The following is a 26,869-nucleotide window of genomic DNA, read 5'->3' as shown; positions in this document are numbered from 1 at the left end:
GGCGAACAGGGTCCAGGAAATGCCATTACACCTTTCCTCCTTGCCCCACCTTCAGCTGAAACTTGTCTGTAATGTAGGCGAGAAGGGAAAGTGAAACAAATACCAGCACAGGATAACGTCCTGAGGCTTACACAAGAATCATAATGTAACCTGCTATGTTGTTGAACTGTAAGCTGGAGATTTGCAACACAAAGTAAGAACACGGTGCATCTTAATGAGCCTACATCGCAGGATGACAGAATACTGCCTGCCGCAAGGAGAAGTCCACTCCTCTGATGCCTCGACTATACGCTCCCAAGAACAGTTGTACGTTTGTTGCTGTTACTTGTTGTGGGTGTAAAGTTATATAAATAGCTCGGCAGCTGTGTTTAGCCAGTTATCTGTGCATGAGGGGCAGAGTGATGCAAGCTGCATCACCGATAGCTGGTTTAAACAGTTTTTTAAGGGGTGAACTTCCCATTCAAGAACCCTCTGTGCTGGATTCCAAATGAGAGAAACTGGCTCGTAACCAGCTGGTGTTTGTTAAAAACACCATACAGGCAGGACGAATCCAGCCAAGAGAAGTGAATGCATAAACCTGATCGACGAGCATGCAACACATTTCGCATTTCACCACCCAGACCTCCACCCTTCTCTCTTCTACATGCATCTAACCATCCTGTTTGTCTTTCCCTACAGACGAGCTCACCTGCGGCTGTGTCTGGAGCGGTTGAAGGCCCTCATACCTCTTGGACCCGACTGCAACCGCCACACCACCCTGGGCCTGCTCAACAAAGCCAAAGCACACATAAAGGTGAGGATAAGTGGCCCACCCAGATGTTAAGTTGGTCCTGGATTCCTTAGTTTGACATTTAAATGTCCACCACAGGGTAAAAGAAGAAATGAAGCATCAATCTAGCAAAAACATTGGTAGCATGAAATGAAATGTAGACATTTGAAATACATTCGACCCTGAAGAAATAAAAGCAAAAGGTGCAACAAAACCACGGCCATTGGAATGACTGTTTTAGTTCATGAAACTAAGTGGAACAGATCTATCTACTACTAAACGTTTTGCTCCTAATTCTCGCTTTGAATAACAAGTACACGCATAAATACTTAAATCCAAATGTTGCAACAAAAACAAACCACCAAACGAACCAGTATCCAGCTGGTCAGTGGTGATCATTTTCCTGGCTGATCGCACAGTTTGAAGAGTATACAGCACGTTAAGACCCCCAGACATGTGACTGCCTGAGATTGAGCACTGTGCATGCGAGGAGCCTGGTGTAGCGTGCGTTCACATAACAGAGAGGGGAGGCATAAAGCTGATATTGTTGTCGTCGACCCCCCATAACTACAACTACTACTACTACCACCACCACTCTCCTGTCAGCTTGAGTCTCTCCATCGCTTATTGACGACCTATTGTTGCGATCCGTCGCCGGGAGTCACGCTTGTTATATCGGTGACCGTGACATGAGGCTACAAGGTTAGAGCACAACACAGCTGTATCAGTCCCTCACGGCTCCTCGCTTTATAAGACGTGAACAGAGGCAGTGAGTAAAGAAGGCGACACGGTGTAAATCAGAGGGACACAACAGGTTCGGAGGCTGAATGCTAAAACAGCTGCCTGGTGCTGCTGCTGCGGAGTTCCCTAACAGACTGACATGTATGTCTTCAGTGTATCAGCTGAAGTTGGTCCTCCAGCTTTCCTTCTATCCACTATTCTTGTCTTACCTTTTTTCTTTGCCACAAACACTGACCCTGGTCCCTGGTACACACAATTAACCTTCTCTCTGTCTCCTCCTCCTCCTCCTCCTCCTCCTCCTCCTTCTCCTCCTCTTCCTTCTTATGACCAGAAACTTGAAGAGGCAGACAGGAAGAGCCAGTACCAGCTGGAGTCTCTGGAGCGCGAGCAGAGGCACCTCCAGCGCCAGCTGGAGCTGCTGAGAGGAGGCAGCGGCGCTTCAGCCCAGAGCAGCCCGGGTGAGGGGGAGAGGATACGCATGGACAGTGTGGGCTCCACCCTCTGCTCCGACCGCTCTGATTCTGACCAAGGTGAGTGGGGCCGCGGTCTTTAAACAGGATTTAAATTTGGCCACTACAATGCCATCAGACCCTCCAGCTGCTCTCGGGCTAATTATTACGACATTGAGGTTGTGCCGGTCGCAGTCCCTCTGGGAGCGCGTGCGAAGCGAGGTGTTGCCGAAAATAATCAACACAGATTTCCAGGATAATGGTTTGAATGGTTTCCCTCAAGGGAAAGTAAAATGAATAAAGAAAACCTAGTTGAACCAACCAACAGCGAAACATGAAACCTGTTCTTTTATTATTCCAACTGGCTTCTAATGAGTCACATTGAGTCATGTTAAATAGATACACATTTATGTACATTATGTAACAGTAATATGAAATAGTTATTGAATTATTCGTATAGAACTCAGTTGTTCGAAAAAGCTCCAGATGACATCCTCAAATGTCTTGTTTTGTCCACAACCCAAAGATATATTGAGTTTACGGTCATTGAGGAGTAAAGAAAGGAGAAAATATTCACACTTAAGAAGAGAATTTCAGAGAATTCTTGAAAAAAAAATTAAAAAGACTCGAACAGATTAAAAAATTATTAGATTTTTTAACTTTCTCTGTCAGTAGCAATAAATGGGCTTCGCAGTTCGAGTTCCACAGATTCAGGGACTGGATCAGAAAATATTTGAGACAAACACATCGTTGGATTTGGTTTCTTTCAACATTAAGAGAATAATTGAATATTGTGAGCCTTATCCTTGAAACAACCCCAGTATGCTTCCAAACGTCTTTGACATAGATGTACTGTACAGAATCTGTTTTGCCGTCCTCACAATAAATGTTTTAATTATTTTTTTCTCTCTCTCTCTCTCCATCTCTCTACATCCGCGGCTGCAGAGGAGATCGAGGTGGACGTGGAAAGCACGGAGTTCTCCCATGGAGAGCTGGACAGTGTGAGCACAGCCAGCACCAGCGACCTGGACGACCACAGCAGCCTGCAGAGCATGGCCAGCGACGAGGGCTACTCCTCCTGCAGTGTCAAACTTGCCTTCTCCTCCTAGACCCATACACCACCAACACCACCACCATGTCCTTCCCTGCCAAACCCACCTGCCCTCCCATCCGTTTATCCATCCGGCCATGCCAATGTACGTACACCCAGTCACCTCAGATGGCGGCCACGGCCCCACCTAATAGCTCCTTCCTCTTAAGCAGCGCCCCTTCCTGCTCCTAGCCTTTAGTTACCCCCGACCCCACCCCACCCCACCTCCTCCTCCTCCTCATGCGCTGCTGGAGGAGCTCCACTCAGAGTTTTTTTCTCTGAACTTTGAGCCGCTCTGACCAACACAAGGGACCCAAACGCAGTGATGTGAGACTGCCAATCGGTTTCAATCCTCCTCTAACAGGAGACCAGAGACTTACAAATGTACACCATCTTAATTTTGAATGATTGATTTTACTTTTCTTTCCTCGAGCTGTCAGATGTCTGAATTTTAGATACACAACCCCTAATTTGATCCAAAATGCACTTAAATCATTTAGATTGCGTTTCTGTTCAGGTCTCTCTCCTGTGGGCACGCGCGTGTGTGTGCACATGCGTTGAGATGGTCCTAACGTTCGTGTGTTGGGCCTAGATAACGGGAGCACATCTAATCTGGACTATAATGAACACTGTGGGTGAACCTTGCCATATCAACACAGCTCGGCCCTGATAAACGTCCCTTCAGCCCTGAATTTAATCCTTTATGTCTTATTGTGTTTTTCATGACCTCTGCTCGACACTGCGACAAGCTCAGACACTCGAACTGGTGCTATTGTGAAACAAACCAAGCGGGGGAAGCAGATCAGATCCACCACCACTGAGCTTTTAAAGCGAACAAAGTGTTGTCCGCCGAGATTGTTTCAAACCAAGCGTGGAGGAAAACAACCACCAAAAAAGAATTAAAAATGGAGGAAAAAAAAAAACATTCCTGCCGAATGTGGGTGCTCAGTGCGTTTTCAAAGAGCGGATATTGTAACTTGTGTGTGTGCATTTTGTTTTGGTTTCCCTCCGCCCCTCGACAAGCAGCTACAACAAAGCTATCCTGCACTTGCCTACTTTAGAGCTGTCCATAGAAACGGCACAAACCAAGAAGTGGAAAATAAAAAACACAAGAAACAGCAACAAGAAAAAAGTCCAGACAACAACAAACTTTGGAATAGATGTCCATCCTCTTTCCAGCAGTAACAAGCAATAACTCCTGTAGTCTTTTTTTTTTTTTTTGTCTCGTCACTTTTTTTCTCTCCCCTCAAAGACTTGTGTGGCCGTCCAAAAAAAGCAAATTTTCTTTTCTTTTTGTACATATAAATAGTTTAATAAATTAAAATTTTAAAAATGAGTTTAAAAAAAAAAAAAAGGTAGAGCTCATGGATAGAACTATTGCCTCTGTTACTGTTTGACCTGTGTTTATCGTGCATTTTAAATTGATTTTTTGGAAAGATTTTATCCTGGGAGGCAGCATGGACACTGTTGTTTTGTTCAGTATTTTGCTGGTTGAAACATTCGAACGTCACTCAATCTGTTGCTGCACCGACAAAGAAAAGAAAACTCTTCAACGATGCGATAAGAACGATAGAACAACTTCTCAACTGGTTGCGGAAAAGCGACCCAGTCGGACTTCTGTTGGAGGATGCTGAGTCTGAGTGGCACTCTTTTTATTTATTTGATTTTTTTTTTCTCTCTCTCTCTTGTGTACAATGTTCACGAATGGGAGGGGGGAGGAGGGGAACGCTGTATATGGCATTCCACCGGTGGTCAGGTGATCTGTGGAGGAAAAGTGTTTGGAGAAGTAAACGGGTGTTATGATGTCAATGTTCGCCATCCCTACTCCACTGGCATTAAGAATTGCACTTCAGCCACAGTTCTGTGTATTTTTTTTTTTTTCTTTTTCTTTTTTTCTTTTTCTGCTGTCATTTTCTCTCACGAAGCTCTCAAGAATCCTTTTGTATGTGAAAGAAAAAGAAAAACACCGGCCTTTTAAATATTTATTTCTCGATCCCTCAAAGAACACAAAGCAATGGGGAAAAAGAAGTTAACTTATTTTGGTTCTGTCTTATTTTACTCCTCTTTTTGATGCTTATTCCTCATTCCTTATTTTAAGAATTGTATATTTTATGGGTTATTGTTTTTGGGGGGGCTTTGGGGGTGGGAGGGGAAAAGAAATGTAGCCATTTCGTTTTCATTTTTTCTGATGTTTTATTCAATGGACACTTGAAATGTAATCGGCCCCTAAGCTGCTCCTAGTGCTGAGCCTCGCCTGTTTAGAGTCTCCAGCCTTGTCCGGAGTCGACCCCCACCGACCATTGACGTTCACAGACCTGAAACAACCGGATCGGCTGATAAAATGACAAAATGGCTTCCCTTCGTACCCTGCCTCCTGACACAAGGTGAAAAATCTGCCATCTTGTTTATAATTTCTCCCATCCGGTTGTTTTGGGGGTTGTTCTTTTTTATTATTTTGGCGGGGGTCATCTCTGCACAAGGCTCATCTTTAGCCAAGACTTTACTGGCAAATATTGAGCCAGCTACTACACAATAAAAGGGGTCTAAACTCCACTTTCCTCCATTAGGAGGATCGTAGTCTCTATTAGACTTGTGTTTTAGATGACAAAATGTGTCTTACATTTACAATACAAGGCCTCTGAGTGAGGATGTCAAGACAAAAAAAAAAAAAATAACCACAAAGAACAAATCCTTTGGTTACTCTGAAAGACATCATTAAGGTGTAGATTTTGTAAAGCTCTCTGCAGAGCTATGATGAGGTTGTTGGACTTGGCACTGAATCAGAAAGTCACCACATTTGGTGCTTGACTATTGAAAAAAAAAATGCCAAAACCACCTCAGAACACCTCAGTGTCCTCTCTCTCTCTTTCTCTCTCTCTCTCTCTCTCTCTCTCTCTCTCTCTCTCTCTCTCTCTCTCTCTCTCTCTCTCTGAGGGACAGTTTACATTTATTCTTCCCCTGTTTAAGTTATTAACCTTCGACTCCTTTTTGTTTTTATTTGTTGGTTTTATGAACCTGCACTGCTGACAGGAAAAAAAGGTCCCACGTTTGACAACAAGATGTATTTTGCTCCCTGTGCAGACCTGGGTCACATGCTGGTGGTGTCCAGCCCTCTCCGGAGTTGTTTTTACTACACTGGGATGAGTCTAATGAAAATGTGTGAAAACTGGCTGGCGTTTGTGTCGTCTCATGTGGCAAACTACTCTGGTCCTGTATTCCAAGAAGGGATAAAACCAACTTTAAGAACTGATTATGCTGAAGCCAGGTCTGCCCTCTCATGTGAGTGTGGTGTGTGAGAGAATGTGTGCGTGGGTGTGTGCGCGTGTGCTCCATGTTCTTACTAAGGCTGAGCTTTAGAGAGGCACCCGGTCCATGGCTAGTATGCACTGATCTCAGTTGGACTGATTCCCACCTGCTAATCCATAAATATCAGACTTCTGGAGAGTCATTAAAAGACAGGTTTATCCAGTGTAAGATACGAGTGTGTTAACTGAGCCCCACTGTCAGTTCAGTGCAAACTGGTCCTGGATCAGCCTAAGTCAGCTGGGAGGTCTGACAAAGAGTTTCTGGCATTGCTGCAGAGTCAAAACAATAGCATATCTTCATAAGCTGGTGATCACAAAGCTATATTTTTACCTCTGTGTTAAAGTTTAGGTTTTAGACATGCAGTCCTGACTGTGGTTCAAGTCAGGGTTAACTTTTCCTTGAGTGTTGAGTTCCAGTTTTGCAGCTTGGCCAAAAGTGCACCAGCCCGACAAAGTGGAAGTTGTCTTTTTGTAAACCGCACTCCATTCAGACGTCGGTCTCACAGGAGCTCGAGTTCGAGCAAATGGGTCCACGTGGGTCGAGTCAGCCCAAATACAATCGAGCAGTCCCGCGTAGGGAGTCCTCCTGTTGTTCCGAACCTGTGGCCATCCTTTGTAAAACATGCAGTCTGATGATGATTCTAGCTGTGTAAGTTGAAGATGCAATACTTACAATAAAAACACCAAGATTTTCAAACCTGAAGGACTCAGCCGACTCCTTTATACCGTGTGGTGTTCCAGTGCTGAATGTACCGACTCACTCTTTCACTTCAACTTGTATTGTCGGGTTCTTTATATTAGCTTATCTGTTATCCAAATGATTCCCACTGATCAGAAGGCACATAAACAAGTTCATCTTTTATTCATTCCCTATTTGCTGCAAGAATCTTTCTGCCAGGGACTTAATATGTTAGAGAATGATCTTTCCTAATATTGGGGTCAGGACACCTTCAGTGAGTCACAAGATGATATTTGGAGAGAAAAAAAACATCTTCTCTTTAAAGTTACACTTATTATTTTTTCTCCCAGTTTTCTCTCATCGTGATCTTTTCTCCTAGCCACAAAATCAAATGTTAAGATATTTTTGACCTAATACCTCAATATTGATATTGTGACAATACTGTACGGACTATTGTCACTTTCACCAAATATTAACACCATCAAATGTTTGAAATATAATCAGTAAAATGGATTTAATGACTAGGTAAGTTACCAGTCTGGTAAGTTCAGAAAATTACAGCATAGGAAAAGACGACACTTACACCATATCACGAAATATAGACATAACTCTGAGATGATATAGTCTCATGTCACGATGACGTCCTAGTGATGACATAAATCAATTTTCAGTTCAGTCGAATTGTATTTGAATAGCCCAAAATCACAATCACATTGCCTCAGTTGGATTTACAATCTGTACAGTGAAGAAAAACATTGTCCAGCCCTAAAAAGAAAAAACGTGAGGAACAGCAGTCATAGAGCATGCATTATTGACTAGATAGTCAATAGTCTTAACTAGAAAATGTTTTTATTATGATCTAAATTCTGAGCATTAAAGTTCTTTTATGACCGATGTTATGGAAAGCAGCCAGACATCGTACTTGAGTAAAAGTAAAGATACCACGTTCAAATATTACTTTGGTAAACATGAACCACCCATATGAGTAGTACTTCAGAAAAGGTCTTAAAGTATCTGACACCGAATGCTCTTAAGTATCAAAATTGCACACAAAGTAAATTATACCATACATATATTTACATGTCCATATGTACCAGTGGTGGACTCATGGTATTTGAGGGGCAGGGGGGAAAAAGTAAGAAGGGCACCCCGTGCACCAAGCTGTGATATTTTTTTTCACCTTTTATCTACAGTATGGACATCCAAGACGGCTTGTTTGCAGTCTTTTTTCAAACACAGGGGCACCCCCTCTGAGACCGCCAGTGCTGTCTACTGGTTGATTCAGTATTTCTCTGATTATCGGAATCAGTTTTTGTTTTTGTTTATTATTAATCTGATTGCTGATAAACTATATTTAAAAATACACCACTTTAGCTCCGATGCAGTATGCAGAGTAACTAGTATCTAAAGACATTAAGTACAATATTTAGCTCCAAAATATGTATTGGAGTATTAAGACGCAGAAAATAGAAATACGAGTACCTAAAAATTGAACTTAATTACAGTGTTTGAGTTAATGTACTTACAGTAGTAAACATTTCATCACTGCTTTTCGTCCACATGACACAGTCTTCAAAGACGACAACGTTTGACAACAAAGCCAATTCCATCCATCAATGAAGACAGTGACATGCAGTTGAAAGCCCATGAAAGAAATGTGGTAAGTTAAGTTAAAGGGGCACTATGTAAATTTGGAGTAGAACTTGAGACTCCAAATATTTATATACACAATATTAATGAGGTAATAATACAAACTTAGACATATGTATCTTTTCCATAGATGTATAAACAAGCTGTTCTCAGAGGAGCATAAGGTCCCCAGAGCACTGTTTGAATCTAGAAAGGTGGCAGGGTCCGCCACATATAAACAAAGAAAACCAGTATAAATTGTGTCCTTTAACCTTTCACTTTGTTTATTCAGTCATGAAACCAACGAGAGTTTGTTTACTTAGTTTGTTTAGGCATAAAGCATCAGTCGATGCAGAACCTTTGTCTTCTGTTTAACATCGTCTCCCCCAAAACTACATAGTGCACCTTTGAGATTTATTTTTGTTAAACATCTCAGTCCTGTTTCAAATGATTCCCCTGTCGGGAAAGAATAAAAATGTGCAAGGGTAATACTGAATTCTCCTCCTCTTTTCTTTTTTTAACATTTAAAAACACGCAGCTAGTTACGGAGGGTCGGGGGTCATGAGAGCTTATCCTTTACTGATGGTTACTGTGAAGTGTGTCTGATAATCTTACACAGTTTGAAAGAACACGGTGTGGAAGTTAGCGCGTTGTGTCTTACTTGACTGTCTTCAGGTGTCACATTAGTCAACGCAGTGTGCTGCATGTTACACCTCCTCCAGCAGTCTGCATGAACGTGCCATAAATCTGTCAGAGATCACATGATGTCTGTGTGATCAAAGCAGTCTTGTGGGGAGACTTACAGGTTTTCTTTCTTTTTTTCCCCCTCGTTTAACAGAACACATGAGCATCCACCACATGAGATACTCTTCTCGAGTGATCACAGCTCGTGAAAGACTATCGAGAGGCTCGACCTCCCAAGTTGTAGCTGGAAAAACCACCGTGTTACACCGCAGCGAGAGACGCAGTGATAACGGACATGTTTAACCCCGCAGTGACATGAACAACTCACTGTAACTACAAATAATTTGACAAACTAGAAACAAGGATGTGTTGGACTGCACACACTGTTCTGAATGGAAGGAGAAGTGCATGTCACATGAGCAAAGAAGTAAAATACAGTGTCTCTTTGTGCAGGCTCACACTCAATTTACATGTTGAAATGAAGTGTCAGAGCGGAAACGTCATCCTCTGGTCTCATAGTTAATCTCAAGTAAAAATACAGGCAGAGGTTTAGTTATTTTTTTTCTGACAAAACTATGTTTAAGTCAATGTTTTCAGTTAAGTTATAGTTTCATATATGAGTGTTATCGGTTCTGTCCTCTCCAAAGAGGTTGAACTTCTATTTTTAAGAGGGAATATTAAGATAAAGCCATCCTGTAGACTGTGCAGTAACTGTGGGCAGCGGTGACACAAGGTACATCCTGGCTGCTTTATTAGGCTGTCACAGTGAGAGAGATGCTGCTGCCACCTAGAGCACAAAAAACACACAGCGTTTCCTGCTGATCAGCTGAGCTCACATCTCTGATCCTTTTAGGGAAGGAGAGCATTCACTGTTTGTATGATAAGGATAAGTAAGGGTATCCAGAAATGAAAATTCAGTCTTCATCTACTCACCCTCATGCCAGCGGGAATGAAGGTGAGTTGAAGAGGATTTGTTTTCAATGTAAAAAAACAACAGAAAAAAATATAGAAAACATCTCATCAAACCAATTTGGGATCTTTTTATGTATTTTTTCAGTTGTTTTTCGTATCTTCTAAAACAAGTCCCCATTTACTTGTGTTGTTTAGAATAACGGCTGTTTTTGATGTTAAGCCCCAGAAATGTAGGTAAAAACGTATTAATTTACAGCTCAAAGCCAGTCAGCACTGCACATAGATTGAGATAATCAACATATAGATAGTGTATTCAAAGAATGGGGAACATCCTATGAAGCGACACAAAAGCTAGTACAGTAGTATCTCCTCCTATTCAGTTTGTTTTCTCCATGCCAATAAATCCCTCTGCATATTTTCTAAAAAGATGATTTATTATTTAGACAGATATTGAGGGGTATATTTTTTCAGTCTCTTACAGCTCTGTGAATCACAATTTTTGTATTTATGAGATGAACGGTAGAAGAAGAATAGCAGATTCTACCAACCGAGTGTTAAAACTCCCCATAAACACTCTGTGGGCCTAACAAATAAAATGAGGCAAGGTGACGTCATTACTCCAAACACAACGCAGCATGAACCACTAGGAGGCACAAGAAGCCTGGAAATGATCTGTGTCGTCTGATCCGTCACCGCTGACTGTCTGTGTTTATATTTAACCAGCACAGACAGAAGTCTGCGGAACATACTGCTGTACACTTCACCTCGCCGATTCTTTTTCTTCTCACAGTGATTCCATCAGGCCGATCAGATGACCCCAAAGATGTCCCCTCAATCAGCCTTCCAGCTAAATAATTTAGGGACCAACACCTGCACTGGGTTTACGCAATACGATGTGATTTCAGTGATTTCTTCGCTGATCACACTGCTGATGTTTTAAATGTATACATTTTTACAACATCAGTGTTGAGCTTAAACAAACCAGATTGAATCTGTCTTTAGATTGGGGTTGATTTCGTATGAGATCAATCCGCTATCTGATAGTCTGAACATATAAAAGGCTTATAGAAGCCAATATCAACACTAAAAGAGCCCTAATTTAGAAGCTACAGACTCCGTACAAGAAGCTGCAGTAGCCGATTATCAATTGATGACTTTAATGCGATGACTGTCTCCATAGTGGTCTCATGAGGGCTATATCTTAGTAATTATATTCACTTTTAATTTGACTGTATCTTTATTGTCAAGAATTGGACTTGAAGAATTAAATGGAACAAAAAAAAAGACATCCAAACCTGCAGGACTGACCCTGACGACCTGAAAGACACGAGGAGTTGTCTTTGAGTGATTTGTTCCACTGCACCACCAGGCTGCACAAATGTGCCGTGAATATGACGGCTGAGCAGCCTGGGGTAAACTGTGACTCCTACGTCAAAGACACTGAGTGAGAGAGCATGAACAAACAGCAGCCACAAATATTTTATGATTAAGTTTGTGTTTGAATGTTTTCCAATCAGAATCGCCGTGGAAATCAGTCCAGGACGACTGTCATGTTGAACAGAAAACCATCCGTCCATTAAAAAGAAAACAAACATCAGCCTGTTCAGTCCATACAACGTTTTTTTTTTAACCTATTTGCGAGAGTAAGATGTGTTACAGAGTTTGAAGTTTGACACATTATCATTGTCACATTAAATGTCCACATTTCTGAATAAGCATGTTTTATTAATGTCAAAGGAAGCCCAGGGTTTTGTGTTATGCAATGGACCGAGTGCTCTGAACATCGCAGGAATCCCAGTGAGGCCTGTCTGAGTTTCATCGGAACTAAACTCACTCAGAGCTTTCCTGGAAAATGCTAGTTTCCTAAGAAATTTAAATATATATATAAATAAATGAATCCCCTACCTCATAGCTCCACTTTTTCATGTCCAGGCTTGTCAGTAAATTGGAAAAATGTCAAAAAATTGGAAATTAGGCAACAACTTTGAAAAAAAAAACCTTGTCTGATAATCAACACACTGTACTGTACTCTAGTGCAACATTGTAAGAGCTGCAAGACACTCAAAACCATGAATTTAATTGATCACGGTTTAATTATGTCGCTGATGTTGCCATCAGCTCAGAGAAATGTCATTTATAATTGCTGCTTCCCCGCCGTCTTCTTGCTCAGTTGGGAGCTGCTGCAGCAACTACAGGACTCTCAGCTAGGCCAACAACACCATCACAACACAAATCAACACTGTCGACTTTCAGTGATTCCATACAGGTAGTTTAGCGGCACTTTGTGGTGGAGCCATCCAATCAGAGACTGATCACACTTGAAACACCAGCTGAAAGTAATGAGCTGCTGCTTTCATTACATTTTGTGACATTGCAAACTTAACAAAAAAGACTGTGTCACTGCGGCCCCTTAATGTGAAAAACAGTATATTCAAATATGTAAGTCAAAGTATGTAACATCTATTTTTGCCACCTAATAGCCGAACATTAACCCTGCCTGATGTGAAGTCTGCATCATGTGTTTGTAGGTAAAAATAGAAGTGTGATTTTTTTTTTAAAAGCATGGCTTTATTTCCCAGCGGTTACACTTCAGTCAAGGTTACCTCTTTCAACACCAGACGTCCTCGAGTCCTCTGGATGGCCTGAAAAGCATTACTCTTTGGTCGGGTTTCTATAAATACTGATGCAGCTCTTTGCACAAAGTGCTTTGGATCGGCTCTGCTTGAATTAGAGCACCCAGATCCACTGACTGAGGATGGTCTTCAGCGGTCACGTCGGTCAGGTGTGTGTGTACGTGTGTGCTCTTCGTTGACAACGGAATTACCAGTTTTGTGTGTGAACAGAGAAAGTCGGCTCTGCTGCCTAATTAAAATGTTTCTGGCATGCTTTTGGTTTCCTGGATTGAAATAAGAGACAGTGACTGTTGGCTTGTTGGCCGGCTCCGCTGCTTGTGAGGAATGTCACAGGAGGAGCTCTGCTCCGCTTTCACTCCCTTCATGACTCATACTCTGCTGGACCTCATCTCCATATTGTAGTTGTTGTTTTTCAGCCCCCCTCCAATTCACTTGCCGAGAAGCAAACCCATGCAACCAATTACTGTGCTGATAGTTCCATAGTGGGAGTCCACAGGGGAATATGAGGAGGTGAAATGAAGCGGGCCAGTGGGGCTGGGTGTGTGGGGATATGCTGGGGGTTGGGGGGTGGCGGTGGGGGTTCCTCCAATGATGCGCATGAGTCATCGTCCCCACGGCGACTGGGCTTCTGACATCACAGCGGCCTTATCAGTGGAAGAAAGCAATTCCCCACAAATGTCCTTCACTGCTGATGGATGAGACAGGCGGGGGGGCCTCACAGCATAACAAATTATGCATCATGTCTCTGTGGTGACTGGCAGCATGTAGTCAAGACCTGAGGTGTGTTGTTATTCTGAAATGACAAGGTAGGTGTGTGTGTATGTGTGTGTGTGTGGGTGTGTGTGCGTGTGTGTGGCCATGTGTCTGTGTGTATCAGCGTGACAGACAGTGAGAGTAATTGTTGTTGCAGGGAGAGGAACTGGTTTGGAGAGCCTGGCCGACGTCATGCCCCGACAAGGCTCCGGAGCACCCAATCAGCCCCCTCCATCCCTCCGCTGGGGGGTTACTCATGCTGTCAATGAGCGGCGCTCCAGCAGGCACGTAGGTCCCTCCCTCACCTCACATAGTCCAGCCTCGGGAGTCCTTTGGCGAGCACAATATCAAGAGTCTGGATGGATATGCTGTGACCTGTGAGTCACCCAGACATGGGAGATCGTCGAGAGGATTCAGGCGAGGTGCTCCTCAGCAGCTTGTTTGCCAGCTGCACTCAAGTGGCTAATCCAGCAGGACGAGGCGGCGCTTTAACACAGAGTGTGAGAGGGAGTTTGAATAGATTTCTCCACAGTGACTCAGAAGCTAGAAAAGGTCATTTATGCTAAAAACAGATCTCAAAATGACTTGCTGAGCTTAAATGACAGAATATTTTGTTGACTTGGCTCCAGAGCCCACAGCAACGACAAATTCATACCATTCTTGTTCCGAGGAAAACAACTCCTGGCCCGGGCAGCGTTACTGATAACACTTATGGTACAGTACTTGTCCGCAGGGGCATTTTTGGATGCAAGGGCATTGGATGCTTGGCCGAGCGCCACTTGTGAGCTGTGTCCTCTAGGATTCCTAACAGGACAAACATGGCAGGAAACTTTCTCAACAATTTGTGCTCTGATCTCACTGAATCTTGACAACAGTTTGTTTATGGTTGACGTGTCAGGCTGATGGCTGTGGGGGCCATCGGTGAGTCTCTGTGGCCCTAGATATTGTGGTATGTCCTGCACTGTTGGCCTTTGTCAGCGGCTTTTTGCTAGTGTACTGTAGCCTGTAGAACTGGCACCAGACAAATCATTCTGAATCAGTGAATGTGAAGGGCAACAGTAAGAGAAAGGGAACGCTCTTCGAGGATTTGCTGTTGTATCAATGATTACACCCAGTTCCACCTTATTTTTGCCTCCGCCTCTTAGTCCCATGCCATATGCAACTTTTTTTTTCAGACCTACTCGCTATATAAGATGTGGCTGTTATTAGTAAGGGTAGTGTCAAGGAAACGCTGATTTGTCAACATTTATCTGCACCTGCAGGTTTTCCCTTTCTGAATGACCAATACAGACTACCTGATGGCATTGAGAGAACTTTCCTCTCGCACAGTTGGCTGTAGTCTTTGTAGTGTGTTGATGGCTGATACAAAGGTGACGCAGCAGCACTTCTGTCCATGGTCCATGTGCCTCTTGAATAAATGTGATTGCTGTAATTTGAGGGGAAGTGCAGCGCCGCTTAAGAACATAACAACTGGTCCCTGTGTCCCATTTATATCCCCATAAATACGTTTCCTGTATAGCAGATGAGGAAGCCTGAAGAGTCTGGTGCGCTTTGATGTGACATTTTGAAGGGAAGGCTGTAGAGTGTGATGGAGCATATAGATCAAACACATTATTCTTGCTGCCTCCCATAGGAAGATTCACTAATATCTTAGGTATATTCCCACCTTCAGTGCGCAAGCTCTCCCTGCAGCCACTTCATTACTTGTGAAGAGGTGACAAATTTAGACTGAGGAAGAAAATTAACGGGTTCCTTTTCACCTCGTCCCTGTGTGAAACACAAGTGACAAGCCAGGTGACACATTCTCTTCTGTGATTTACCAGGTAATTCAACAGACAACAGACAGACATACATGGACAACCAGAAGTGACAGCTGCTCCAGTTATCACCGGAAACCCATCTGAGCCTCATTCAAGCAGAGATTGTGGCTGCTGGAGATGATTAGATCAGCCACCAATTTAATATCCCAGCAGAGACATGATCATACATCACTTTCTGTCTTTCTTCATCGACACCGAGGCTTGTAAGTGAATGCTGGTATTCATCTTATTTCCCTCTGACATTCCGTTAGAGACTGCCTTAGCTGGGTTTCAAGCCTTCAGAGAATGGAGATGCCTAACATGCTTTCAGGCGCACGGTCAAACATTATTAACATTGTGAAGACACTTCAAAAATCTAAGCTATGCTTCAGATTTCTGCCAGTCGCAGCGAGTTGTCTCACTGCTTAGTTAATTGCTGCATCACTGCATGACACATTAGCTCGTCTTTTTTCATGATGTTATTTCAAAATGTATGCATCGGCTTCATCTAAAATGCGTGTTTGATGCTTTCAAAGTTAATATTCAACACTTTCACTGTTAATTCTTGGTTTTAAACATAACTTTCATGTCACATGCTTAAGAAAAAGAAACTAGCAGTTAGATAGTTCTCTAAATGCTACAGTTACAGCAAGTGACTGTTGTAAACGTGACATCATGGTGAATTCATAGGACTCTCTAAAGGTGAAGTATGGAGGGGAGTAAAGAGGGGGAGCTGTGACATCATTCAAATACGGTGGCTCGCAGATGAGACGTCTCTGCTGGAAGACATCCGCGGTCGTGTAACAAACGACAAAGAGGAGTTCAACCCCTTCTCACCCCTGCACAGCTGACCAATCACGGCGTGAGGTGGCTGTTAAAGTCACAGAAAAATGACCTGCGACCATCGTTGGAAATGTGTGGGAGGAGAGAGTTTCTGAAGCGATTCTGCCATCTGACAGTCACTTCCGACGGTAGCCTGAGTGACACATCGGGTGTGTCATCAGTGTGGGGGAGGGGAGCCGAGGTGAGAGGTTGCATGTTTCAGCCTCACAAGCGTTCAGGTGTGTGATTCTTATGTACTGTGTTTCTTTCATGTCAGGCATCAGATCCGCTCTTACAGTCTTGAGACAATCAACAGGTTTTCATATGACTAACAACCCAGTGCTCATAACCTTCCCGTCTGCCTCCCTCCCAGCGTGACAGATGATTAGCCATGACAAATTTGTCTTTGTCTGCCGTCCTCCTGTCTGTTGTGCTGAGCTTCGTCTCTTTAACTGTGATTGTTGTAAAAATGGGAAGTGCTACTTTGCTGATGGAGTGACATGTCATTTCCACTTTCCTGCTCGACACAAACACACACACACACACACACACACACACACACACACACACATATCCACACAGATAACAGCCACTGACACATGTGGGTGACACACACACACCATTGCGCTGACTTCTGGTCACGATGTCACCCACCACACAGACAGGCTGCCCTTGTTGAACACTCAAGGTTGGCTGTGAGCATTTTTGTCCAGCTGCCGTTACAATGTTGTAAGGAGTGACTGTTAGTCGTCTTGTTTATTTCTGATTTCCTCCTCCCCTCTTTTTCCCCTCACCCTGTTTCCCATCTCTCTCTCCCTCTCTGTGTCACACAGTGTCACTGTCGGTAGCCGCTGGAAAGGTGACGACCGCTCAGCTTTTGGAAGAAGGCTGCAGGGATCCATCCTCCTCGCGTCACTTGCCCTTGAATGTGTCTCCCCTCCTCTATCGTCCCTCCAACACTCCTCATTCACGCTGAATGAATGTGTGACAGTGAAGTATGACAGTGGGCGCATCTTGAATGGAGGGATATTATATAAGTATAACAAATTGAAGAGAGATTCAGGGGGAAGTCCTGGCATCTCATGTTTCATCAAGCAGGCCAAATAAATGTCAAATAGTTACTGCCTTCTTTAAATGAAGATGCATGGCAGAAACAATTTGAGGCATTTTCCCAGTGGGCATCTTTACTTGACAAGCATAACTCTTTCTGCTAAGAATAATAATAATGAATGGAATTAATTCATGGGATTTCAGTCTCTTGTGAATCCCCACCATTGTGATCTAACAATGATTTACATGTCTGAAAGATTAAGGGTTTATTTCTGTATCAGCAGAAAGTTGTCTAGGCTCAAATTCCATTGTGGGAACTTGATCCATACTTTATTAACATGCAAATTCGGTCACATATTGATTGATCAATATGTACATGTATACATTAATATTTCCGAATGTTGAAAGAACTGCCATGTATTATGCAGTTTCATATTTTTCTAATGTTTTTGTTTTTCACTTTAACAAACTACTTGCCTGATGAAGGCTCGATACTGAAACATTGCAGGTAATTGTGTTTTTGTAAGTCAAACAGTGTGCAGGGGTAGGAAGGAATTGATGAAATGAATGTGTATGATATGAACGGTGCTGGTTATAGCAAACTCTCAAACTTTGCAGATCCCCACAGCACTATGGTGTTCTTGTTTTGTTTTAGCATCTCTTAGCAAGTTAATTGTTTTCTTGTTTTACAGTCCACTACTTCCTTAACCCGTACTGTTCACATCATGTTACTTATCGTCAAAGCGGCTTTGTGTCATCGACAATAGCTCTACAACCCGACTGTGAACCACCTGTAGCGACAGCACCATGTGTCAGACAGCTGATGTTAGCAACTAGGTTTTGAACATTAGCAGCTAAACAGCTAAATATGTTCTTCAGTAGTTGGTGGAAAACATAAAAGAGCTAAGATCTGTTTTTGTGTTTGTATATATACGATATGTTCATATGATATGAAAGCATCAAACATGCATTTTGAATTAAAGCATGAAAAGGGGAGTTAAATTGCATTTAAGCTAATGCGTGATGTAGGGGTTTTCAGGAAGGAAGAACAATTTTGTAAACAAACGTTGTGATTCACTCTACCACATACCAATTTCGTGTTTATATCTTGTTCCGCTGGATCGAAGTGCTCGAAAACTCAATTAAATGCTGCTTTAAAGCACGAGATGCATAATGCATTCGCTAACTATATAAAAGACTGAACCACCTGTCAGTATTCAGTAATTTGTATTTGTATGTCATATTGGCTCTGCTGTTTTACATGCTTTAAGAGCTAAGTGTGTACACATAGAGGTGGTGTTACATCTGAAAGCATCTATTTCAACAATTTATTTGTATTTTTTCTCTGCCTAATCTATTTTTTAAATATTTTTATTATTATGTTTATTATTCATTAGTGACATGAGAGACCTGGCCAACGTGTCTGTCATGTTTGTCTCCTTTGTGTGTAACTTTCAATGCAGGGATATCCTCCAACACATGGTTCATGGTCTCTACGATAACAGAAATCTAACTTCCTATCTGTGTGTATTTCTCTGTATGTGTGTGTGTGTACTTTTTGTGTATAGGATTGCTGAGGTAGAGGAAACTCCTGTAGCTTAAAAGGGCACGGCAGGCAGAGGGGACTGAGCCAGTTGCAGCAGCTGCCCTGGAGATGTCTCAGATGATAATCATCCACACTCATGTTGTTGACTCAGACTTCCAGGGCTTGGCAGGTGATGTGTGCAACCACAAGCCTGTTTGGAGAGAGAACAGCGTTCTGTCAAATGCATCATGTCACAGAGTTTCTGTTCCCTTATGAAAGAACATACATGATATAAGTGGGAATCTAACAGCTATGTCATCCAGACATGATGGCTAATTTCTGCTAATGCTAATTACCCAATTGTTCCTGCTTATTTTCAGCAGAAGAGACTTTTTTTTATGAACTTGAGTCAGCTCCAGGACTAACTGAACATGCAAATCCTTTTTCTAGGGGAGCAACAGCGCTGCTGTGTGTCACACCTGGTTTTGCTGAGGCTGATTCGCTGGTGGTGCACCTGGTTTGTTTTTATGAAAGCAGATTTATGAATGTAGCACTGTGTTTGTGGTACAGGGAATGAGAGCATGGCGGTCTGATTACAACAGCCAATGAGTCAGTGCTGAGACAAGATCGCATCATGGAAAGTGTCAGCGGCACATCATCCACAGGCATCTGAGTCTGTGTATGTTTAAGTGTCTGTGTGTGGGTCTGACTTAGGCTATTTTTGGGGACACGTTTTAGACTTAAGGCCAGTTATTGGACAGCTGTGTCCTCAATCGCCAGCTGTTTTTTGTGGAAGTGTTTAAGTTTATGGTTAGGGTTTAGGTTAAATAAGTTGTGGATAGGGTCATGGTTTTATGAATTATATGCCTGTCACACAAAAAATAAGAAGAACCACATTCTTGGGAAATGCACTTGAAGTTTACTTAAAGGAGACATATTATGCACATTTTCAGGTTCATAATTTTTCTGTTTACTGTGTTACTGCTAGAATATGTTTACATGCCTTAATGCTCAAAAAACACATAACCTTTCTCAAACTGTCCAGTGCTGCAGAATTCCTCCCTTCTGTCTGAAATACTCTGTATACTCTGTTCTGTCTCCTTAAGGCCCCTCCTCCTGAATACCCAGTACTCCTCTGATTGGTCAGCTCACACATGCCTGACCCAGCACTGCTGACAACAACACAGCAGCTTTGCCTAATCATTTTTTACGCACCAAACTAGCCATGAGGCATAAATGATGCAAATGTTTGAGATGGTGACATAGTGTGATGTCACAAAGTCACAGACTTAAAGGCGGGACTACTGACGAGGCATTTCAGGAGCAGTGTTTTCTGTGGGAGAGCGCAGCTTCTGTTTTTGCAGACTTTGATCATTTTTAACATTCAAGATCTTTCACATGCACAAGAACATTTAAAACACTGAGGGGAAGGGGGGGGGGAATTAAAAGCATAAAAGGTCTCCTTTAAGTTTACTTAATAACATGAATTCAGCTATAATTTTGGTTTGTGAAGGCAGCGTCCAAATTATTTTGAAAGTGATCAACATGACACATAAAAAAGGGAAAAGTGATGAAAAGGCCCAGAGCTGAGAAAATGCAATAGTGACTGGTGCGATGAAAGACACAGAGGGGGCTGACTAGTCATACCAGCTTTGTTGGTATGTATGACAAGACACAGCACTGGCCCAGTCATGTCTCCAACAGCCTGTCCCTCCCTCGCTCTCAGTATTTTCTCCCTCTCTCCCAGGTGTGGATCTGAGCTACCAGGACCACCTCATGACACAACAGAGCACCGAGCCCCAGGCCGTATGACGGAGAGAGAGGGTTTGGTTGTCTTCACTGAGTAGTAGTAATAGATATGGCGTCCATTGTGTGCTACATTCACCCACTTTATTGTTCTTAATTCTTATTGTAAAATATTCTGGCTAGGTCTCAGCCAATATATGTCTTTCAAAAGATTTCAAATGATCCATCCAGTTCATGTGAAACCCAAAATTTCTGGCCTGTGCCTTGTGGAGCATTGCAAACTATTTTTTACTTATTATATACTTTTTTAGGTTTCTATTCAAAGTCTGGGAGGATTATGTGACAAGATATTTTAGACATATCCAATATGCAACAAACTGGAGCTACTTAGTTCTACAGGAGCTTTTAGAGTCACTAACAAACATCAGCTCACTTTTCCAAGACACATTCATCTGTCATATTATACATATCACATTATTGCAATTATATGTTGTATATATATATATATATATATATATATATATAGAGAGAGAGAGAGAGAGAGAGAGAGAGAGAGAGAGAGAGAGAGAGACAGATGAGAGAGAGAGAGAGAGAGAGAGAGAGAGAGAGAGAGAGAGAGAGAGAATTCTATATTTCAATCTCTCTATTTATCTATCAGAAAGACCAGGGCTTGTTCACAAATGAATTTAATTTTTGTCCCTCTAGGGGAAAAAGGGCATCCATGAGCTTGACAAAAATAGCTTCAGATCATCGGTAGCAGCCATCATTAATTTTTCATCATTTCTTTTTTTTTTATTTTAATTTGGGGCCTACTTTTGACCTACTTGCATTTCCATACATCATTAGATGGATCTGCTGCTCAGAGGTATTGTGAGCCTAGCTGCATTATACCTCACAGGAGGGACGAAGGAAGCTAAAGGAATACACCTGCTGTGGAAGCACTTTAAAAGTTTTCATCCCACTGTCGTCTCCCACAGCTCCTGTAAGTGAAGGTGTCCGCCTCTCTTCAGCGTCATCGCAGCTCCGACCCCTCAATTAACATATCTGCACACCAGATGACTGCTGTGATGATAGAGATGACGCTAATACGAGGATAATGACTAACTCTTCTTCTTCTGCTGCTCCCTTAATCCTTTAGGATTGGCTATAATACTGGAGCACGAGAAGGATAATTGCTACGTCAACACCACCGGCAGCCCCGCTCCCTCCTCCTGCAGTAGAGGAGGAAAAACTGTGAGTGGAATTCAGATTCAGTGTGTCGTCTCTGTGTGCTGCAGGTAAAGTGTGAGGGCGTGAGTGTGTTGTGTTTGTGCGTGGAACACTTGTGCGTGTGCATGTTTATATAATAGCTGTGTAGCCGTTCTGTAAAAACTAGAGCTCTACTCATGTGTGTGTGTGTGTGTGTGTGTGTGAGGCTGTGTGGGTTTTGCGTTTGTGTGAAAGAGTATCACAGACATTCCTTTGTTATTTCATGTTTACTTGTCTCAGAGCATCCTCCAACCAGCCGCATCTCCTTCAACAACAACAACAACAACAACATGGGTAAAGCTGCCAACCATCCAATTAGACATGAGACTGGGACAGTGTAAGATCTGGTACGCCTGACACCCAACGTCATTCACACCTTATCATAGCACACTAATAAGAGGTTGGCCCCGGGTGACGGTATTCATGATGATGAAGGAGTCACATTTTCGCCCGCTCTATCGGCCCCTGATCTGCAGCGGCCTGCTCTCTGATCTCTTTGGTGCGGCTCTCTGACTGTGGTCAACAGGAAATGAGGAGGGGTGAATCACACTGGGAACACTGCAGTGTCCTCAACACACGTCTTAATAAAGCCTTTGTGATAAGACTTGGATGTGTTGGTGACTAGTGAAGATTGGACTTCACAAGGTGGAAAATAAATTAAACTGCTGTGTACGCTCAACACATTCTCATACCCGAATGACGGAACAGTTTGATTGCCAGTGACAAAAAAATGTCACTGTTACCAAAACAACATGACCGTTGCAGCAGCAGGCGAACCAAATATTTGTAATTCGGTCACATTTTGGTAAGGTTCGGGCACTAAAACTACCTGGCTAGCATAAGGAAAACATTGTGGTTTTGGTAGCGTGGTTACAAAATACCTATGTTACAAACATAAGTTGCACTCGACAGGCGGACCGTGTTCCGAGCCGACAGTGCAGGACTACAGCCGGACGAGGTGAGCTGGACACTGTGTTCAGAACATTGATGGACAGTGTTTCCCAGATGTAAAACTAAACTATGAAGGTGCAGACCACATTATCATCCCCATCTTGTTGCTGCTGCTTACATGCACCCTCACACAGATTCAAAACATGCACTGTGTGTTTATGTATATATTACTTACTGTAGATATGTTCTGTTCTGTTACGAAGAATAAATTAAGTTAAACCCCGTGTTTTAAATTGATGAACGCCATTAACAAGGTCCTATGTGGGACTCTGGAAGAGGAGGGACTCTATTACTTTCTAATATGGCCAAAATGTACGGCCATGCCCGTGTAATTCATATGTTTTCAGATGCTGGTCGCTACTAACAACCAACTGTACAGATGTAAGCAACAAACATTTGCAGAGACTGTGTATTTTCCTCCAGTCTCTTTCCTTTTTCTTTTCAACTTCTCTTTAAATTCATTCTCATCATGACCGATCGTGTCTTGCTATTGACTTCGTATGGAATGCAACACCTCTGAAATTGGGAATGGTTGATATAGAACTGTCTGTCCACACATTTGTCCGTCTTTAAGCCACATTTCAGAGCAAAATGCTCACATTTTGATAAAGCGTATTGACTTTCATGACCCCATGTAGATACAAAACACAGAATAACAAAGAATCAGTCTACTCCTAGACACTGCATCATACACAAAACAAAGAAAGGTGTATTTGGTTCGTCAGCCAGATTAAATCCAAGTAGCTCATCAAAATGTGAAGCGATACCACCAAGAATCATATCCTGATAATATCTCACATCATTCATGAACTGTCTGTCAGACCTCCACTGAATTAAATGCATTAGTGAGTGACAGCTTGTATGCAACAGCACATACTGAATGACAGTCTTTCATTTCAGTGAATGGACTCTTTTATTTTACCCTCATTGTTTGATACCTACAGGAGGAAACGTGGCTGAAACCAGAGCACCATCATGTTTCAGATTGAAACAAAAGTGTGAATACCAGAATCAAGGTATTTACGGCATAATTCAACATGGGGGGTTTAACAAACACCATGCTTTGGTTGAAACAATAATGTAGAAGGAAGTGAGAGCAAACAAGCAAATTAAGAGTTAGCAGCTCTTTGTTCCTACCCAAGCAGCCAATCAGCTGACGCACTGCCCAGTAAAAACGAGCACATCTCGCAGCCAGTAGGCCTGACTTTGGGGGGCATTTCTTGTTTCAGGCAGGGGAAACACACAACATGTGACGAGGAGAGAGGAAGACGTGCAGAAGTGAAGTGAGGTTCTTCACCCTGTGGGTGACGTTCTGAGGCGGGCCCTGATTTTTCGAGGGTCACTCCCTGTTACATCAGCCAGTTTGGGGTGGTGGGTCACCCTGCCATCTCAGTCCCTAGAGGCCTGCCTCCTTCTTCTGCTGCATGAAAAGAACTGGAGGAGAAAGTCAGCGAGGGCTTTGTGTTTTGGTGTGTGTGTGTGTAAGTGTGTGCGTGTGTGCATACATGTGCATGTGAGTGTTTTGACAAAAGAGCATGAGTCACCACTTGATTATATATTAAAGCTTCTTCTTTGTGTGTGCTGCTTCTCTTTCTTCTGCTTCCTCTACCCTGTGTTTGTGCCCGCAGCCCATCTCTCTTTCTCTCTCTCTCTTTCTAATTGACTTGTGCTCTCTCTCTCTCTCTCTCTCTCTCTCTCTCTCTCTGTCTCTCTCTCTCTCTCTCTCTCTGGATGTGTGTTTGTGCCAACTCCATCCGTCTCACTCTCTCTTTTTTGCTTGAGTGTCTGTGTTTTTTGCCCATAGGCTTCTCTCTCTTGTCTCCCGTCTCTCTCTTCCTCTCTTTTGCTCTGTTTGTGTGTGTGTGTGTGTGTGTGTGTGTGTGTGTGTGTGTGTGTGTGTGCCTTTCAGTGTGTCATGACTCAAATGTGAGTCGCAGCATGAGGTATTTTATGTCAGTTGATGATATTAAACAATATATTTTTTAATGATACGTTCTTTTCTGTTCCAGACTAGTGTTGCTCATTTTGTGTGATGGGAATACACGTCATCTGTGTTAAAATGGTTAATTTACTATTCTTCAAGCACACACACTCAAACATTCATCTTAATGCTGTCTGACGTAAATATTGAGCCATGACATGTTCTGAGTCAACCAGATGAAATTAAATTTAGGGGCGGGGCTTTGGCGCTTTTTACTTGACTTGTCATTATACTTCGTATATAGTGACGCCAGTGGACAGGTGTCGAATGATGATGTCATTCGCAACCTTGCGTCAGGCATAGTGAAGCAGACAAAGGAGGGGGTTATGCTGTCTGATGCTGGATGTTGATGTATGGCTGCAGGGCTCCTGCCACTGGTGGCTTGACCCACAGTCTGACATCTTTGAAGTGTTTGCCGGGTTTTCTTCAAAGACTCCAAAGAAAATGTGCACTGCCTCAACATTTGAAGTTCAGGATCGGAACAGATTTTTTATGGAGATACTTTGATTCTAAAACACAAGTGACATTTGACCTCTGATAGTTAAAAAGTAGTTTTCTTTTTTTTGCCCCAAATACAATAAATTGGGGCATTTGTAAATTCCTTTTTGATTGAATAAAAATATCTCATGTATAACTAGTATAATTAGATATAATAATACAATATTAATTTGCCTTTGTTCCCTTACTCTCTGGATTACCAGACACATTTCCCATTTGTTTAGCAATTTAAACACTTGTGATGTTATGCTCATTGACGGTTGTTTACCAGGTTGGAGAAACGACCAATCAAACTTTTGTAGGATTAAGAATAGAGACACCATTTTCCCTATTTTCCTAGCTGGTTAGCTACATGCATGAAAAACAGCAATAGACTTTAGACTTTAGACTTTTATTCATCCCACATTGGGGAAATTAACTTGTGACAGAAGCAGGTAGATAGACATACAATAAGTACAAGTACAGACATTAAACAAGTATACTTGAAAATACTAAAAAAGATTTAGATAAGACAATGTTATAAGGATACAATATGGAAAGGACTATATGATATGTGCATTATATACAGGAAACAATGTGCATTATATACATTTAAATAAAGTGTAAAAGTATTGCCTCGTTGAAGGCTGGATGCATAAATAAATACAGTGTTTGAAATAAACAGGCTCAATGTAAGAATATAAATATGTAAAAAAATAGTAGTAGTAAATAGTATTATTGCACAGGATAATTGCACAAGATGGCAGAGGTAGAAGTGGTAAGTAGTGCAAGATGAGTAGGTGCTTATGGTGCTACATAAAGGGTTATTGGTGTTGAACAGTCTGACAGCAGTTGGAATGAATGACCTGCGGTAGCGTTCCTTTTTACACCGTGGGTGAAGCAGTCTGTTGCTGAAGGAGCCGCTTAAGGCCCCCACAGTCTCATGTTGGGGGTGAGAGGGGTTGTCCATAATTGATGTCAGCTTGGCTAACATCCTCCTCTCACCCACCTCCTCAATGGAGTCCAGAGGACAGTCCAAGACTGAGCCAGCCCTTTTGACCAGCTTATTGAGTCTCTCCCTGTCCCTCTCTGAGCTTCCACAGCCCCAGCAGACCACAGCGTAGAAGATGGCCGATGCTACCACAGAGTCAAAAAAAGTTTTTAACAGCATCCTGCACACACCAAAGGACCTCAGTCTCCTCAACAGATGGAGACGGCTTTGGCCCTTCTTGTACAGGACATCTGTGTTGTGTGTCCAGTCCAGTTCGTTGTTTATGTGAACACCAGGATATTTGTACTCCTCCACGATCTCAATGTCCAAACCCTGGATTTTCACCGGTGCAGTTTGAGGAGCCTTCCTCCTGAAATCAATCAGCACCTCCTTTGTCTTGCTTGCGTTGATGCGCAGGTGGTTCAGTTCACACCAGGCAACAAAGTTGGTGATGACCTTCCTTTACTCCAGATCGTTCCCCTCTGCCACACGTGCAACGATGGCTGTATCGTCAGACAACTTCTGGAGGTGGAAGCTGTCCGTGTAATAACTGAAGTCTGATGTGTAGAGTGTGAAGAGGAAAGGAGAGAGCACTGTACCCTGTGGAGCTCCCGTGCTGCAGACTACCACATCAG

General features: G+C 42.6%; 1 protein-coding gene across 2 annotated transcripts in view; it reads left to right on the top strand.

Moving 5' to 3' along the window:
* mxi1 (max interactor 1, dimerization protein) overlaps positions 1-7,057 on the top strand; it is a 30,918-nt gene extending 23,861 nt beyond the window's left edge. For both annotated transcript variants that reach the window (XM_030420226.1, XM_030420235.1), the window contains exons 4-6: positions 679-793; positions 1,842-2,040; positions 2,905-7,057. In XM_030420226.1, the coding sequence (XP_030276086.1) occupies positions 679-793; positions 1,842-2,040; positions 2,905-3,068 (478 nt within the window). In that variant the 3' untranslated portion in view covers positions 3,069-7,057. The remainder of the gene's footprint in view (positions 1-678; positions 794-1,841; positions 2,041-2,904) is intronic.
* The last annotated feature ends 19,812 nt before the right edge of the window (positions 7,058-26,869 follow it).

This window comes from Sparus aurata, chromosome 1 (assembly GCF_900880675.1).
Source record: "Sparus aurata chromosome 1, fSpaAur1.1, whole genome shotgun sequence".
In the NCBI taxonomy this organism is placed as follows: domain Eukaryota; kingdom Metazoa; phylum Chordata; class Actinopteri; order Spariformes; family Sparidae; genus Sparus; species Sparus aurata.
Note: the sequence above shows the minus strand (reverse complement) of the source record. Positions and strands in the feature narration are given on the sequence as shown.